This window comes from Dasypus novemcinctus, chromosome 22, assembly GCF_030445035.2.
Source record: "Dasypus novemcinctus isolate mDasNov1 chromosome 22, mDasNov1.1.hap2, whole genome shotgun sequence".
Classification (NCBI taxonomy): Eukaryota; Metazoa; Chordata; class Mammalia; order Cingulata; family Dasypodidae; genus Dasypus; species Dasypus novemcinctus.
The window spans coordinates 50,154,783-50,173,326 of NC_080694.1; the positions used below are offsets into that span (position 1 = coordinate 50,154,783).

Genomic DNA, 18,544 nt, shown 5'->3' on the forward strand with positions numbered 1-18,544 from the left:
GAATTCAGGGAAAGTAAAACAAACCCCCCCCCCCCTTTTTTTAATCCCAGATAGAATAAGCTGGTTTGATGGCACTTAGCCAGCCCCTTCCTTGCTCTTTACTTTAGAGCTACCTTTAACACTGTGAAAATAGAGGAGTGTCTGATTTCTATTTTAAGCCTCAGGAAGAAGGAATTTTGTCAATAGACACTAGGTTATCTTCTTTTTTAATTTAAATGAATTGGGTTTTAGATCACTATTCACTCTAGAGACTCAAAACTATATTGTAAATGTAATTAATACCACTGAATTGTATACTTCAAAGTGGTTAAAATGGGAAATTTTATGTGCTACCACAATAAAAAAATTTAAAACCCACAGAACAAGTACAACACAAACAGTGATCCCTAATGTAAGCTATGGACTTTAGTTAATGATATAATTTCAATAATACTGATTCATCAATTTTAAAAAAAGTACCACGTTAAATGCAAAATGTTATTAATAGGGAAAACTGTGTGTGTTTGTGGGGTTATATGGGAACTCTCGACTTTTTGCTTGATTTTTCTGTGAATCTACAACTGCTCTAAAAACTAAACAAATTAGCCAGCTAAATAAATAAAAACACATTATTCCAATCTATTACTGGGATAAGATATGGATATGTACCTGCAAGGACCACTGCCCTGTGCTGCTGGGCTCTTAATGGCCATAAAGCTCTTAGTAATAGGAGCAGTAATCCCAATAACACTTTTCAGTGCTATCGGATGCAGAGGGAATCGGTAGCTATTAGCGTTGGAACCCTGGGGTGGTAAAGGAGTTGGAGGACAGGGGGGGTCACGATTGAAAAGGAACGTTTCTCAATCAAGAACACAGAGGAGCTTTATCAGGCAGGAAGCTTCAGCTTCTTCCCCATCGCGTTAGTTAGACTCTGCCAAAGCCTGCAGCGTAAGCATCAATCACCAGCCCGGCCAAAATCCAGCCAAGCTCCCTCCGCGCTAAGGCCAAACCAGGAAGAACCTTTCTCCCAGCGTTTGTGGAGGAGCTTCGTCTGAAACCACACGAGAGGGAAGAGAATCTTCAGATAGGACCACCAAGGGGACGACCACCAGGCAGCCAGGCTTACGACCGGGAAGCCACCTGGCAGGAGAGGTGAGCGCAGTGAGCACCCCCTGGCCTCGAGCGTTTCAGCGCGCGGCCTGCGCGGCTCTGTGGGCTCGGGCTCAGGGAGACACAATCAGCCCTAATCTGGATTAGGAATGGGTAACTCATGTTACTACTATGACCCTGGAGACTGACAACCCTAAGTGGTTTGACTAAGAGGAATTAACGAATACTAAATACCGATTGGTTTTCCGGGAGTGTAAAAATATCTGTTAAGAAGGTAGCTGTGGGATAAAATTAGAAATAAGTGATCTGGGACGGATAGGTGATCAAATCAATACCATCTGGATGCCCTGCAGGATCAAGAGGTTAGAGACACTAGAATGCTCTACCTTCCTCTAAAGAAATCAGCTCTCTCCAAGTCAGTGTTCTGCACCTGGGCTGGAAGCCTACACCCTTCTGCCACATCCTGTCACAAAAGGCCCCAACTCAGGCTCCCAATAAATCCCAATAAATCCCAATAAATCCTGCAAGTTCTGCAGGAGAACTTGCTCAGGCATGTTGATAAATGATGCTTTCATGTGATTCTGATGTCTGAACATCAGTTTGGAATGTCTTTCAGGAACTTGGTGGGCAAGGAGCAGAGAAGACTGAAGCTTGATTTCTAGCTACTGTCTATTCTGCACTGCAGTGTCAAAAGCCCAGTAGCTCATCTTAGTACACAACCATAATGGCATTTGAAGACATTACCAAACTTTTTTCTACCCAAAGAGCAGATAAATGGGAAAATGAGGTTGGACCAAGTCCAGAAATGAACTGGCATTTCCCTGGTGTCCCTGAATGTAGCCTCAACTTGATCTTTGCAAAAGAGTTTTAAGTCCCATAGATGTTGTCTAGTGTCTGGTAACATGGAAACCTTCCTGTCCTGCTGTTGGTACCTGAGAATTAGGAATTTGGAGAAAAGGAAGGGGTGGATTTATAAAACAGCAAACAAGGAAAGAATATGGTATGTATTTTACTGAGTGCACGTGTGAGTATAGAGCAAGAAAGAAGAGCTAAAGGAACACTGACTTTCAAACATGGAGAGTAAGAACTCTAAAGCAAACATCAGAAACCTTCTGGACAGAGGGGTCTAGAAGGAATGCTTTAAGGAGAATCTCTTCCTGAAAGATTCAAGACAGGCTGGAGTGTAAGCCAAGCAAAGAGCCTGTAAAGTGTTCCACTTTTACTATGATTTTTGTCAAAGTTAGTTGGGTTTAAGTCTCCTTAATTTTCAATCAAAATTATAATAAAATATCATAACCTTTACCCCTCAATTAGACTCTATTTCAAATTCCTGGATTCATACTTCCTTGGGGATTTTCAGGCTGCAGGATTTAGAAATGACAGGATGAGTGGTGGGAAATTTGATGACCAACCCTGTCACAAGCTCTCAGGACTCAAGGACCGTGGGGAGGTGACCACAGCTGGCTTGGGAACAAGGGGTCTCAAAGAGGGGGCATCGCTGGCTGTTTGTACCTGAGGGAACAAACCATGCCCTGGAATCCTTTCAGTCCCTCATCAACGGCACTTTAAAGGAATCAGGGATTCTGTGTGTCGACGTTTCAAACGACACTTTAACTTTAGACACACTTATCCCTCGGTGAAGGACCCGCGATGAGGAGCGGCCCACGACAGCGGAGCCCGGAGGTGGCAGCTCACCGTTGCTGTTGAGCGTTTTCATGATGACCTCCATCTGCGCAAACTCGTAATTGTAGTCCGGTTCTGAGGACGCTTCGCTGGCTGCATCCAGGTCGTGCTCCGGGGGGCCCGTTTCTTTCTCAAAGTCCTTCAACCAATCTCGCCGTTTCCTCTTAGGCAAATTAATTCTGTGAGGTTTTTCACCATTAGAGAAAAATCAGCTAGTTTTACACTTCCACAGGTGACAGGGAAAATGTGTATGAACATATCGGTGAACGCGAAGATGTTACCTAAAGAAGTGGTTATTTCCCCACAGGATTCGGTCGCCGTGCCACAGCGGGGTGGTGCTGCACACAGGGCTGCCGTTGACACAGGACCTGAGGGGAGAGAGGGAAGCTCTCAGGTGGACGGCAAGGCGCGAAACCCCGGCCCTCGGCCCCGCTGGACTGTGGAGATGACCGTGGCTCAAGGAGGCAACTGGAGGATGTGTACACACCAGAACAGAAATGAAAAGAGAGAACCTCGAGCTGTACCACCCCGTGGACCCCACTGTGGACGATGGACTATAGTTAGTGGCACCAGGAGAGGAATGTTCTTTCATGAATTAAGACAGATACAGCAGACTCATACCAGGTGTTAATAATGGGGTGTTATATGGGAAAACATACACCTAATGTAAACAATGGATGACAGAACTATTTTAATAATCTTACACGTCAATTGTAACAAAGGTAAATACTATTTTTGAAAAGTACAATTATTTTTTAAAAAGTCCTATCATCAACAGTGACAAATGTTCCACACCAATACAAGGTGTTGGTGGGGTGATGCATGGAAATCCTGTATTTTCTTTCCTTGTTTTTTACTTTTTACTTTTTTAGGAGGTACCGGGGATTAAACGTGGGACCTTGTACATGGGAGGCAGGCACTCGACCACCAAGCTATATCTGCTCCCCAGGAATCCTGTATTTTATGTGTCATTGTTTTGTAAACCCACAAACTCTAATAAAAAAATAAAATAAAATAAATAGCTCTGGTAGCCAAAGAGGTAACAGGAGGAACTTTCTCTTCATAGAAATATTCCAACTAATACATAAAGGCAGGATAACACTGGTTTAGGGTGGGCCTTAATTGTGGCTGGTGTCCTTGCAAGGAAACGAAGGTTTGGACACAGACACAGAGGGAAGATGTGAAAATGGAGATTGGAGCGACACTGCCCCAAGCCGAGGAACAGCGGGGGCGACCGGAAGCTGCCAGGGCAAGAAAGGATCCTCCCCGCCAGGCTTCGGCGGGTGCAAGGTCCTGACGACACCCTGATTTCCCACTTCTAATCTACAGAACTGAGAGAAGAGATTTCTGCTGTTTGAAGCGACCTAGTTCATGGTAATTTGCTTGGCAGCCCTTAGGAAACTGATATACCACTAATTACCTACCATCCTCCACATCAGCTGCTCCACTTACATTCCTTATTTTGGTGTAGGAGCAGCACTGCTTACCTAGTCTTCCAAGACAGAAACGTGTATTCATTGCTGACTCCACCCTTTTCTTTACTAATTGAGTCCCTTTCCTGTCCCCAATCACATCACCAAACCTTGCTGACTCTTAAATAATTCTCAAATAAATTTTTTTCACCTCTACTATCACTTGCTTTGTGTTTCAATAACAATATCTTCATATCCTACTTAAGCTCCCTACCTCCAGTCTTAGTACTCACCCCTTGCAAATCCCTGACACTTAGAAAGTGATCAGATTTGCAAGTTGTAAAGATCACTTTAGAAAGAGCACTTATTGCAATGTATAATAACTGTTTTATCTATATATTCCACACATTCTCCTCCAGCAGGCATTCCTAGCACAGAGCCTGGTTCAAAGCATACCAAATGAATGAATCAACCAATGAATATACTTCCATTATTTTGGAGATGTAATCTACTAGTAAACATTATACGGTATGCAGCCATTCCCTATCCCCTCAAAAAATCTCTTTATGGACTCTCTCCTTACAAGTAGATTCCTGATGAGTTGGTAGATGACTCCAGAGAGCCTAGGATATGGCCTGGATTGATATGGGAAAAGAGAAGGAAACAATGAGTTGATGCTGTCCTAGAGGGAACTGAAGCTAGGTAGTACCTCTATGGGAAATTCCCTAACCAGGAAGGCAGGAACCTTTACTTCGACTGCTGTTGCCCATTAGGGAGCTCAGTGATTTCTGCTTCACAGTGGAATTATGCGTGAGGCAAAGGGAATAGCCACTCTGGCACTCCAGCAAGAGGAGATGGGGTGGTGTGGAAAAGGAAGAAAAGTAAAAAAGACAAGGAATTGGCGCTGGGTATGGAAAAAAAATGTTCTGACTAAAATCATCTTAATGTCTAGGGTTAGGAAAGAATATGAAGAAAAATCCAGAGCTTCTAATATTGGAGGGTGCAGTGTACAGCTAAAGACGACTTGAACTTAGAATAAATGAAAATCAAGGAAAAGTATCATTTCACCATTAAATAACAATGACATCACTATAACACAAGACTTACAAAATTTCATGAATCACGGATGCTGTTAATGTTAGTTTCAGTTTTTCATCACTTAGAATTTATATGGCCTATATTATCAGAAAAGTTTGAAATGAATGTAATATCTTCCTTGTAAAAACAATGTTCTGAATCGCTCTGTATGTTAATGAATATTTTATAGGACTTCATTTAAACTTTATACCTGATTATAAAATAATTCCAGGCATCATTTAATAGAAATTTTAAAAAGCAAGTATATTATCCTGTCAATTTTCACATTTTTATATTACTTAGCCTGCAAAATGAATTTTTCATACGAGTGGAGTTATGACTAACTGCTTTTTACACAATAAATTACACTAAATAACAATTTTATTCAATAGGTGTCGGACACTGAGCCAAGGGATTCGTATGTTTTATGGTAAGCATCCATTCTGTACATGAGGAATCTGGAATTCAGATAAAGAAGTATCTTATTCAGATCACACAGCCAGTCAAGGCACAACCAGACTGATCGCAAAGCCCGTGTTCTTAAATAGTTGTTACACCACTCGGCTACTAGAAAACAAATCCCCCGAGGATCCAGCCTAACCTTAACTTTGACATAACTGAGGCAAACAAACAGAATGGGGCAGTCCTCTCCTGAAAATAGAGCACACAAAGCATGTTAAGTAGCCATTTACTTTCCTTACCTTGCATTTTCTTTTGGAGTAAGAGAAACGTCCCCATCAGAGGCAATATCGATCTCACAGTGCTCAGGCTGAATTCCTATACCAAAGAGCTGTATATCCTGAGATGTATCTGCACCCACTCTGGTATGATCCTAGGAATACATCATTAAAGAAAAAACATGCAGGTAACTCGACAAAATGGATCACAATCAATAACCAAACAACATATAACAATATTAAGTCAATCAGACAGGAGATGCTAGATAATTGAGGCACTATAAGTCAAAAGCTTATCTTAGTATATTAAATTCACAAAATTGTTAAATATCACCACCAGCAAAAAAACCCAAACCAAACGAAAAGCAAACCTTGATCAACAGTGATTAGAGATTATTTTAAACTATAAGAAAATTAGACTCGACAGCAGAATGCCTTCAGTTCCAATTTTGACTCAACTATTCTTTGTGTGACTGTAGACAAGCCATTTCTCTTTCTAAGCCTGTTTATTTTTTTTATAAAATGATGTATTTGATCTATTTGACAGGATGCTTTTAAGGATTGCCTGAGGTAACAGTGAAAGTGCTTTGAAATCAGCAATTGTACTATACAAATTCAAGAACCACTAAAAGCAGTTTTGTGGAAAGATGTATTTTACAATATGTAACTTTCAAAATTGTTAAAAGTAGCCGAAATTTTAATACCACTATTTGACAGAGTATTGAACCTGGTGAGTTTTATACAACATACAAATTAGTATGATTTTAAGTACCTCAAATTTCAGACTTTAACTATTTGTGAGTTACTCCATGACTTATCCACCTCTATTTTTTCAATTCCTCTACAATTTTATCAATATGTTAATAATACACCCATACTCAACAGAGAAATGTGAAGCATTGTCTTTCAAAATCATTGTATTTCAGAAAGAATTTCTTACTCTGATCATTTCCTACATAAACACATCTGAAGTCCTTTAGTGAACTGTCAGTAAGTAAGGACTATTTGAATCATATTTATACCTCTGGAAAAAGTAGAATAAAAAGGATGATAGAAGACTGAGGCACCTTCCTTCATTTCTAGTTTATTCTCTATTGTGTTTTGTATTTTCACTAGGCAGATCAGCATCCTTAACAAACTGCCTATCTAATGGATAATACCTTTGCATTTAGAGATTTAGGGTTTTGGACAGAGTATATAAACATGTCTTTGAGCACCCTAAAACCCCAATCCTTGATAGTTATTTACATACTGTGACTCAGAAATTGTATGCGTGTGTGTGTTTAAGATAAAAATGCTCCTATTGTCAGCTGAGTGTCCTCTGTAAGCTGGAGTGCATTGGTGTTATTCAAATACCCTACGTCAAAGAGATGTCTTGTTTCTCGCTTTATCAATAAGCCAGAAGGTCTGATAGTGTGGTCCAAGAACTCCAGGGGTCTCAAACTAACTTTAATAAAAACAATGAGATCTTATTTTCCTTTGCACTTACAGTTGTTCACCAGTGTACAGTTGGGTTTTGCAGAGGCTACCTGATGTGCAATGTCATTGCTCTGAAGACTACCAAGCTGTATGTTAGTATATTTCTATATTTTAAGTACTTCTCAGCTTTACTAATTCAATAGAGTAAATATAGATAGATGAAACTTGCAAAAACAAAAGTTCTGTGGGGTCTTTGATAATTTTAGGAGTGTAAATAGGTCCCAAAAGCCAGAACGTTTAAGAATTGCTGCAATAAGCTACCCAGGGTGGGATTGGTCAGTGGCAAAACCTGAAAATGCCCCAAATCAGACCTCCTCTTCAAGGCCAGGCTTGAAGGGTGCTCATAGGATCAGTGGTTATTTTCTCCGGATGCAGGTTTAGAAGGAGAGACCCAGAGGAAGCTCTGCTCTCCAAACCAGCCCAAGGGCCTGCTGTAGGCCTATGCTGATACGGTGATCTCCTTAGAATGATCTGGAAGCCTAACTGAGACTCTCCAGAGCTTTTTAGAATCCTTGTAGCTGAACCTGGAGCTTCTCAGAGTCCTTGCCACTTCCCACCTGAGGCCTCTTCAACAGCAGGGATCACCTGGTCACCCCAGAGGCCCATTCATACCCCTGTGATACACACACAAGAAATCAGCCCCAACTGCAGAGCCCCAGCATAATGGGAATTAGCTGTTTTTCATTCTTAATTCTGACCCAACTGTTCATTAGTCCTCCTACTATCAATGAGGGCCAAATGAACTATAAAAGCAAAAGAGTCATTTGGGAATTGCACATGAATGGATCAGGATTTTCAACTGTCCACTTACTTACTCTCTTACCTTTAAATAGTAAACAAGGAGTTCATTGAGAGCAGGGTCTGCATTTAGGTTGACTAAATAGCACTTGTCATCTCCCACCTTGATGCCAGACGTCTCGAGGGAAATCCCCATACTTTCAAGTTGCCGTTGCCTCTCCTGTGGACAAAAGCAAGGAACTCTGTTTGCTGCTCTACTCACAATCCATGAAAAGTTGCTGGGGATGATGCCAATAAAACTGCACATTCTATGAAGCTCAACCAAAGTTTACTGAGAGCCTCCGACGTGGGAGGCCTTGTGCCATCGTCATAGGGGCATGGAGAGAACCAGAAGCCCTAAGGACTTGGAGTCTGGAAGAGAGGATAAGACCCAGACAACTAAAATGCAAAGGAGGAGGGCATTGTCCACCGGAGAGACACAAAGCGATGAGGGCTTCAAAGGAGGGAGATCGTGATGGGTTAAGAGATCAGGAAAGCGCCAAAATATGGTCCATCTCAAATGACTGGATAAACAAAATGTGGTATAGCCATGCAAAGGTATATTATTTGGCCATACGAAAGAATAAAGCACTGATTCATGCTACAGAGTGGATGAACCTCGACAACTTTATGCTAAGTGGAAGAAGCCAGACATAAAAGGGCACATATTATACAATTCTATTTAAGTGAAATGTCCAAAATAGGTAAATGCACAGAGACAGAATGCAGGCCGGGGGTTGCCAGGGGCTGGGGGAGGGGAGAAAGGCTGGACAGCAACGGGATTAATGGGTATGGGGTTTTTATTTTGGGTTGATGAAAATGTTTTGGAACTAGATAGTGGCGGTGATTTTACAACATTGGGAATGGACTAAATTCTACTGAAATGCTTGTTTTAAAATGGTCAATTTTATGGTATATGATTTTCAGCTCAATTATAAAAAGGAAAAAAGTGAGAACCAGTAATGGCTTCAGTAAAGAATACAACTGAGCTGGTTCTTGAACTATAAGCATTTCAAAAGGGAGAAATGGGGGTACAGCAAGATAAGGGCAGGGCATTCTAAAGGCAGGGCACAGGAAAGCGCAGGAAAGATGCTGGACACACTGGACGACATCAGATGCCGATAACCTTTAGTAAATGTGGGAAAGCACTGGGAGATTTGGGCTGGAGAGTCAGGATGGGCCCAAATGACAGGGCATCTGGGATTTATTCATTCATTTATTAAAGAAATTTTTATTAGCACCTACAATGTCCTAATCAGTGATCTAGGGCTGGAAATAGAGCAGGGAACAAAACAATGTCCCTTCCTTTATGAAAATTTATTTTCTAGTGAGAGGAGACAGGCCATGATAAAAGCAGATGAGAATATATATAGAACTTCCAATGGTGATAAGTGCTCTGGGGAAGCATAAAGTAAGCGAGAGAGTTGGAGGGGAGCATATCCCCAAGAAACATAAAAGCAGAAGCCTGGACTAGGTTCCAGTTACTGCTTTTAAGCTACTTGGTTGGGAATATCAAATATTTCCAAGTGGTCAAAGAGATTAAAATGTCCATGAAATGCATGGTCTAAAGATACATAATACACTTGCATATACAAACCCCAAATTAGTCCTTGCTTTAAATTTTATCTCAAGTAACACCTATACAGTGCTTTCTAACAAACCCAAAAATCAAATATATTGGAAAAATTATGGTAGTACTATAATGTTATATATTCCCTGCCAACTAGATAGCCTTAAGCTTTGCCATGTGATTTCTGTTTAAATGTGAAGAGCAGGAAAATTTAAAGACATTTCCTAAAACCATGGCATGCTCAAACGTTTGCTCTCCAATACTTCCAGCAAGTATATTGACTAGCTGTAGGTTGATAAAAGACAAGAAATCAGTGTTGAAACTGATCTTTATAGTCTTCGTTCAGCAGAAAGAGGCCCTTACAAGACTTTTTGAGGATGACAAATGGCTATGCAAAAAAAAAAAACAGCAAATGGAAAAAAACCTGCAGTACTTTAGGTCTATACTATCAAGCTACCTGTGCAATTTCTTCCGTTTTCCTCAGCTTCTCTTCCCAAGTCACTGTTAGTTCTTTTATCAGCTTTTCAGATTCTTCAAGCTTCTCCTTCAGTTCAGGGGCCTTCATAGCCTTTAAAGTGAAAACAAAGATATCTGATGCTCAAATTTTTCCACCATTATGTACAATACAATCATTTATTGTTCTTTCTTAAGCAGTTACCAATAGTCTGTTGGAAGCAATCGAGTCACACAGCGTTGGGTGGGTTTTAGCCCTGTCTTAATCAAATGGAATGCAAAAATATGTGGTTGTCCTGTTTAAGGGAGAAAAAGAAATACCAGGGAAGCGGACTTGGCCCAGTGGTTAGGGCGTCCGTCTACCACATGGGAGGTCTGTGGTTCAAACCCCGGGCCTCCTTGACGCGTGTGGAGCTAGCCCACGTGCTGTGCTGATGCACGCAAGGAGTGCCATGCCACGCAGGGGTGTTCCCCGCATAGGGGAGCCCCACGCGCAAGGAGTGCGCCCCTTAAGGAGAGCTGCCCAGCGCGAAAGAAAGCGCAGCCTGCCTAAGAATGGCACTGCCCACAGGGAGAACTGACGCAGCAAGATGACACAACAAAAAGAAACACAGATTCCCGTGTCGCTGACAACAACAGAAGCGGACAAAGAAGACGACACAGCAAATAGACACAGAAGAATAGACAACCGGGGCAGCGGGTTGGGGGGAAGGGGAGAGAAATAAACAAACAAATAAATAAATAAATCTTTTTTTAAAAAAAAAAGAAATACCAGTGCCCTGGACTGAAATGATACAAATCATTACAGAGTAATTTTATCCATCATAGATGAATTTCCCAGGTAAAAACCTAAAAGATTCTGAAGTGCATCTTCAAAATGAAAAAGTAGAGAAAAACATTTAAGCAGCGTTCTTTTTCAGTAAGACGAGATCAGCACATATTACTAATAAATGCATTCTAGTTACACTAACCTACCAGGAAAGTGGGTTCTCATTTATTTGAAGAATTAAAACTGGGCCCTTTATAGCTATATGTCTCTATTGATGGTAATAAATATAGCATGTTTTATTATTCACTTGGAAAGGGGACACCTGGTTAAAATGGTGGTGTTTTCCCTCTAAGTTAAGTCAGTGGGAATATCTATGAAACTGAATACAAACATGTGCAGCTTAAAAAGTTTTTGTCTTTACTTGGTAACAACGTGCTTTTTAAAAAAATCTTTTCTTTTTTAAAGATACATAGATCACACAAATTTATTACATTAAAAAATATAAGAAGTCCCCATATACTCCACTCCCCACCCCACTCCTCCCACATCAACAACCTCTTTCATCACTGTGGCACACTCACTGCATTTGATGAGCACATTTTGGAGTACCACTGCACTGCATGGATTATAGTTTACACCATAGTTTACACTCTCCCCTACTCCATTCAGTGGGTTATGGCAGGATATTTAATGTCCTGCATCTGTCCCTGAAATATCATTCAGGACAACTCCAAGTCCTGCAAATGCCCCCATACCACACCTCTTCTTCCCTCTCCCTGCCTTCAGCAACTCCCGTGGCCACTGTCTCCATGTCAGTGATATAGTTTCTTCCATATGAAAAAGAAAGATGGTGGTGCTTGGACAAGGGGCTGGAGTGCTGAAGGTCTAGAGGCTCACTGAGGAAGCCTTGTGGGATTAACAGAACCAGACAGTGATACTGAGGGCTGGGATGAGAGAGACACACATGACAATTCTAGGGGAATCTGCTGTGACTCCTCTTCTCTTTCCTTCAGCCAGGTATTGCTCTACTATCTGGCCTAGATGATACGATTGTGGTAGAAATGCAGATTCAGAAACAAGAGGAGGTAACCAGATAATCTATAAATAAATTCCAGAATGATTATACTTTTTTCTCTCAGGATCACGATTCTTTAAAAGTTTATTGATATTTTGAATCTGAGGTATTTTGCCACCTTTGTTGGCATCATCATCAAGAACAAAATCATACCTGATGTACTAACTAATAATAAAAATAGGGGCGCGAGTGCAGCTCAGGGGTTGAGTCCCTGCTTTGCACGTATGAGGCCCTGGGTTCAATCCCTGGTACCTCCTAGAAAAAAAGAAAAAAGCAACATTTATGGAGCCCTTACTACGTACAAGGCATTGTACTAAGTGCTTTCTAATATCAAATGTTGTACTAGGAGTTAAGGATGAAAAATTAATAAAAATTGGCTTCCTATACTTTAGGAGCCCATAACCTGGAAGAAGGGAAAGACAAGCAAGCAAATAGTAAAAAGGCAAAATTACTGACTCTGTTTCCTGCCCGGAGCTGATATAAATGAAAAAATGAAAAGAGATTTCTGGATTAGTCCATGCTTACTTGTCCTTGATCACACTAGTGAAAGGTACGCGACCAGCTTCTCTGGAAAGCGCAAAGTGCCGTGGAAATACAGTCTACGATGCTAATAAATGATCAGAACAGCCCCCTTGGCGCTCGGCGATTACCTCGGCCTGTGAGAGCTGCTCCCTGAGCTTTTCCACTTCCTCCCGCAGCTCCCGGATGACCCTGGCGTTGGGATCCTCGTTGACGACAGCGTGGTTAACGATCCTTTTGGCGCGGTCCGCGTACCTCAGCGTGGACAGGGTCTCCTCGTAGTTGTCTGCTGCTGGGCTAATGGTGGCTATCATGGAGGTCTGGCTGTTGCCCCCCAAATTGTCCTGCCAAGGATTCCACACAGCATTTAGCAAACAAGGCCCATTCCACACCCAACACGCATGATGCAAGCAAAATGCACGCCCGGATGACAGTACTCTCCAGGAGGAGCACGTTACACGGAAATGGGTTTACATTTCACAAATAACATTATGACGAGATGCAAAGTAGCCTCTCTGCATTCACAGCAATGAGTAAAGCCTGTCCAAGAGCATTATTAGGGAATAAAAAGCAATGGAAAGTATTTTCATTCTACATTCCTAGGAATTAAGATAACTGTTGTCACAAGAGTTCTTTGTGTGTTCAGTTAGCATTGCACACGCCTTTCCACTGCCGCATCTGAAATAGCCCACTTGGAGTTGCAAAAGAACACTAAAACAATGCCTTACCTTAAGAAGCCAAGTGAGGACTGAATCTCGATAAGGCACAAATTTATTTTTACCCTTGCCAGCTGCCTGGTCAGCCAGTGATGATATAACCAACCCCAAGGTTGTAAGGGACCTGCAAAGAGGAAAAAAAACAGTTTTAGGGAATGGTTATTCTCATAAAACAATAATCCTTCTAGGTAATAAGTATAAAACATGCAGAATAATAAAGCCCTCAAAATGATACCATCAAGGCTAAATTAACTGGACAAGAAGATGACAAAATAAAAAGCAAAAGTAGCTCTATTCATTTAATGGAATGAATTTAGAATCTCTAGACAAATCTGCTCTCTTCAGTCCTGGGACCATATTCAGAATCTAGAAGCACCACTGAAAAGATCACACGAGAGAATTTTAACTTATTCCAAACGTTATGATTAAAAGTCTGGACATTTACTCTTTGGATCTAATCTGGACCGAGCTGGCCTCTAATTCTGTTTCCCAGAATAACCATGTACCTTCTACTCCACAATGCGAAGTATAGCCTGTTCATCTGCTTAAAGCTGGCAAATTTACATCAATGGAGTTAATTCAGTTGTGCAATAGCAAAGAACTACCCAAGCAGAGAAAGTCCGTGGCTACTGTTTTAGCCCCTGGTACTCAAACTGGCATCACTTTGGAACTTGTTAGAAATGCAAATTCTCAGGCCCTCTTCAGGCCTACAGAGTGAGAAACTGAGGGTGGGGCCAGCAAGCTGGACTTCAACTGGCCTCGCAGATGATTCTGATGCCCACTCGCATCGGAGAACCACTGTTTTAGGCCAACAAGCTGTCTCTGGTGGCTAATACCTGTTCTCCGTACCTGGAGAAAGAGCCAGATACAAAAGGCCACATGTCGTATAATTCCATTTATATGAACTACCCAGAAGGGGTAAATCTACAGAGATGGAAGGGAGCTTAGAGGTGGCCTAGAGGTCTGGGTAAGAAGATGACTGCTAATGGGCACAGGGTTTCTTTCTGGGGCACAAAAATGTTATGAAATTAGATTGTAGTGATGATTGCACAACTCTGTCAATACACTAAAACCTCTGAATTGTACCCTTTAAAAGGGTGAACTATTTGGTGTGTGAATTATTATTTCTTAATAAAGCTGTTAAAAAAAAAAGTCAAGCAAGCCGAAACACTCCTCCCAAAGGGAACAATTTAAAGAAAGCAAATTGCATGTGACATATGAGAGAGGCAAGGAGTACAATATAAGGCAAAAACACATTTCTGCTTTAGTATTGCATGTAAGGGCATTTTTCACCATTTTGCAAGTGCTGAAATAAAATTTTCTGTTTGAAACAGTTCTGTTTGAACTACTGTGGCTATTTTAATATTCAAATACAACAGAAATTATTTTAATTTGCATAAATATAGAGAGCTCAGTTACTCAAAGTTCTCTATTTATAACTTTAAAGTTGACAGTGGCCCATCACATGACAACACATTCTTCACCACTGTGACAAGGTGTTACTCTGTCTTGCAGTGACTCTGATATATTCTACTTTGACAGTGTAGGGAGAAAAAAACTGAACGTTTCTGGTACTCCTAACAATGAAACATAAAATCAAATTAGGGGAAGCATATGTGGCTCAAGCAGTTGGGCTCCTGTCTACCCTATGGGGGGGTCCTGGGTCTGGTTCCTGGGGCCTCCTGGTGAAGGCAAAGCTGGCCTGCACCATGGAAAGCTAGCCCACACTGCAAACTGATGCAACAAGATGATGCAACAAAAAAGAAACACAGAGGAAAGACAATGAGAGACGCAACAAACCAGGGAGCTGGGGTGGCTCAACGATTGGGTACCTCTCTCCCAAGTTGGAAGTCCCAGGCTCGGTTCCCGGTGCCTCCTAAAGAGAAGATGAGAAGAGAAGACAAGCAGACACAATGGAACACGCAGAGAATGGACACAGAGAGCAGACAGCGTGTGCAGGTGGCAGGGGGACGGGGGATTAAGAAAATAAAATCTCTAAAATAAAAAAATCAAATTAGTACCTCTAGAGAAAAAGGGAAAGGATGGTAGACTATAACCAAAATTCCCTGCACAATGACCATTTTGTAAGATCACTGTAACACCAAGCATCAGCAGCAGAGGGGTGTGCCATCCTGCAGTGATTACAGAACCCCAGGCGCAGGGTGCACTTAGCTTTATAATTTTGCCAGAGAAGCACAGTAGTAATAGACGCCAGGGTCTTTTACCTAATGTCATGCACGCCTTCAAAACAAGGAAATCTCTCTAAACCTAACACAATCTCCTTGGAACGATGACAAAAGATAACTGCAGGGTGGGTTGGACTCTGTATCAAGGGAGAGAGAACCAGGCCCTGGTGATGGGCAGTTCACTCCGTGCTTCCCTTCTACAATCCACCCAGAAGCCAGGACCCAGAGGCTTCTGGAAACTGTAATCCTGAAAACTGTTTGGAAGTTAAATGTCTGAAAGTTGAACAACAGGCTTGCATATTTTAACGGGAATTTTCTTCCCAGGAAGCTTAAAAATATAACAAAATTACTAAATATAGATCCTGCTAGCAATGTCTTCTCAAGCTGGAGACAAATGGGCTGCCCATGTATCTCGCAGATATCCAGACAGGATGGGAGCGGTTTGCCGATTTCAGGGACTGGAAAAGTTGGTCCAAGAATCTAACAATTCTACCAAGGTACTGTTCCTTCCCCAAACCTGCTGGAGGAGAAAATGGTAAGGCAGCTTCTAATCGTTAAATCTCTGCTACAGGGAGGCCTCTTAGCACAAGTTCTTCAGGGGATGGGGTGGGGGGCAAAGAAAGGGTTGAGTAGAGAGGAAGGAGGAGCTGGGCTAGTGGGTGACATTCATCAACAGAGCCATGTTTTAGGGTAGAAAATTTTAACAATCTACCTGCCTGTAAAAATTCAGAATTCAGGATCTAAAAGACAGTGAATCTAACTTGGGAGATTCAAAAACAAAATTAAAGCTGCTCTATAATAATGCAATCCATGAGAAAAAAGTGAGTCAGAATTCAACTTTTTTGTTTTATTTTGGTTTTCTGGACTTCTCTCAACTTACAGAATTTCCCTTGAAACTCTAACTACCAGATTCCTTTCCTTGGGAATGGACATAATGTCATGTGAGCTATCTGAACGGGCGGGGATGGATTTCAAATATGCTGCTTCACCTATTTTTCCAATGCTCTCTTCCCAAGATTATAAATGATAGTATAATACTTATTCAACTTTTAACTAGAGTTAGTTGCATATGCATTTCTCTCTCTCTTTACATTCTGATTCTTTGCCATACAGATTGTTCCAGGAATCACTATGCTTGGCTTGCAGGAAGCAGTCAGTAAATATTTGTCAAGCTAAATACATCTTAGAACATGTACCTCTTTCTAAAAAGAACTAATTCCATGAGGGTTGTGGCACACATTGTGGATGCTGACTTGATATTCATTCTCCACTTCCTTCTTGCCAGTGCAGCCCTGATTGTGCTGGTGGCAATGTGCCCAGCTAATACACCACTTTCCAGATCCCTCTGCTCCTGGGATAACCAGGAAACACAGTTCTAGCAAAAAGATGCAGGTAGACATTACTAGATGGGGCTCCCAAAACAACTACTACTTTCCTGATTAAAAAAAATCCATATCCAGCTGACAGACACCTGTGGTCCTTGCCCTTCTTGTGTGGAACAGATAGAGATATGCCTGGAACGGTTGAACCACTTTTTTTAGTCAAAAGACAAGGCTAGTAGATCTCTGTTTTGTGCTCCTCCCCGCTGAGTCCTAACTCTCAAAAACAGAAAAGTAAAAGAACATGTGTGGTGAATTATGGGAAAAGCACATGATCAAATGACAGGTGAGGAAAGAGAACAGTTACACCTGCAGTAGGGGCCTGTATTAGTTTGAGTCTTTTGTGGTCTCCAGATAAATATGTTAAATCAAATCTATTGTGAACCTTTGATTAGATGAGATCAGTTAAGAGCCATCTGATTAGATTGCTCCAGCAGGACATAACCCAGGGCGGGTCTTAATCCTCTCACTGGAGTCCTTTATAAATGGAGGAATAAAAGGCCGCAGACACAGAAAAAAGCTGCAGAGACAGAGAGAAGCCCCCAGAAGTTGAAGAACCCAAGAGCAAGTGAAGCTACAGTGGGGCAGCCTGAGGCTGAAGCAATGAGGCCTGGAGGAGAGGAGAGGGATGAGCAGGCATTGTCAGGTACCTGATCATTCACGGCTGAGCTCAGGGAAAGAGTGAGCCTGGAGGGGAATGCAGAGATAGGCAAAGCTGCCATTGCACCTGCCACGTGGCAGGAGTCCAGGATTGCCAGCAGCCAACTTTCAGGAAGACAACATCACCTGAGCCTTGATTTGGACATTTTCCCCAGCCTCAGAACTGTAAGCTTGTAAATTAATAAATCCCATTGTAGAAGCCAACTCATTTCTGGTGTATTGCACTGGTAGCCTTTAGCATTTCCATTCACCACCATTTTCTCATGATTAATGCCAATCATTAAATTCAAACAATGTCCATCTAATGAGTATCATTTCCAATCTCATTTCTATTTCGAATGCTTTGGTGTAATAATAAAGTTTATGCCAACATTCCCAGAAATGGATTCTACTGAACACTTGTTCTGGGGATATTAATAACTGTTGTCCAGTAAGTTTGGGGAATGATGAATTCAAGTTTCACAGAATTCATTACTGCAGGATTTCTCATTGCCTTTACCACTGTGACTCCCCAAGGGAAGGTTTCATAAATAGCCTTTCTCAAAAGCGTTTGTCCACAGGTCCTTTTCTCCTCATGGCCTCTTGAGGAAATAATGTTTCATAAAAATGCTTTGGGAAACAACTTGGGTAACCCTGTCACCCTCCCCAAAGACATGGCTACTGTGTTCCAAGGAGATTTCTGCTCTCACCTTGTGAGTCTCTCCTGTTAAGTGAAAAGACATTTATCCAGACTTTCTTTTCACACACTTGGACCCTGTGATATCCAAGATGTAGATTAACAAAGGCCCCACTCTTGAATGGTAGACAGAAGCAGGTCATTTTTATTCTCCTTAGATACAAGTCCGTATTTGGTATTCGGGCAATACCCATTTAAGCGAGGCTTCCAAGAACAAATGAACAAGAGCCACAGGAAGCACTCAAGGAGAAAATAAGAGAACTGAGCTATAGGAAACATTAGAAATATTATGCTTATACATTATAATATTATAACCTAAGTTATGTGACAGAATTCTAGGAGTAACG

At 41.6% G+C, this 18,544-nt stretch overlaps 1 protein-coding gene across 8 annotated transcripts in view; it reads right to left on the reverse strand.

Annotated features, from left to right (window-relative positions):
• The window catches only part of KIF13A (kinesin family member 13A), a 213,367-nt gene that overhangs the window by 47,502 nt on the left and 147,321 nt on the right, over window positions 1–18,544 (reverse strand). For all 8 annotated transcript variants that reach the window (XM_058285282.2, XM_058285277.2, XM_058285281.2 and 5 more), the window contains exons 10-16: window positions 13,309–13,420; window positions 12,712–12,924; window positions 10,222–10,332; window positions 8,241–8,375; window positions 5,963–6,093; window positions 3,054–3,140; window positions 2,785–2,951 (exon numbers count right to left, since the gene is read on the reverse strand). In XM_058285282.2, the coding sequence (XP_058141265.1) occupies window positions 2,785–2,951; window positions 3,054–3,140; window positions 5,963–6,093; window positions 8,241–8,375; window positions 10,222–10,332; window positions 12,712–12,924; window positions 13,309–13,420 (956 nt within the window). The remainder of the gene's footprint in view (window positions 1–2,784; window positions 2,952–3,053; window positions 3,141–5,962; window positions 6,094–8,240; window positions 8,376–10,221; window positions 10,333–12,711; window positions 12,925–13,308; window positions 13,421–18,544) is intronic.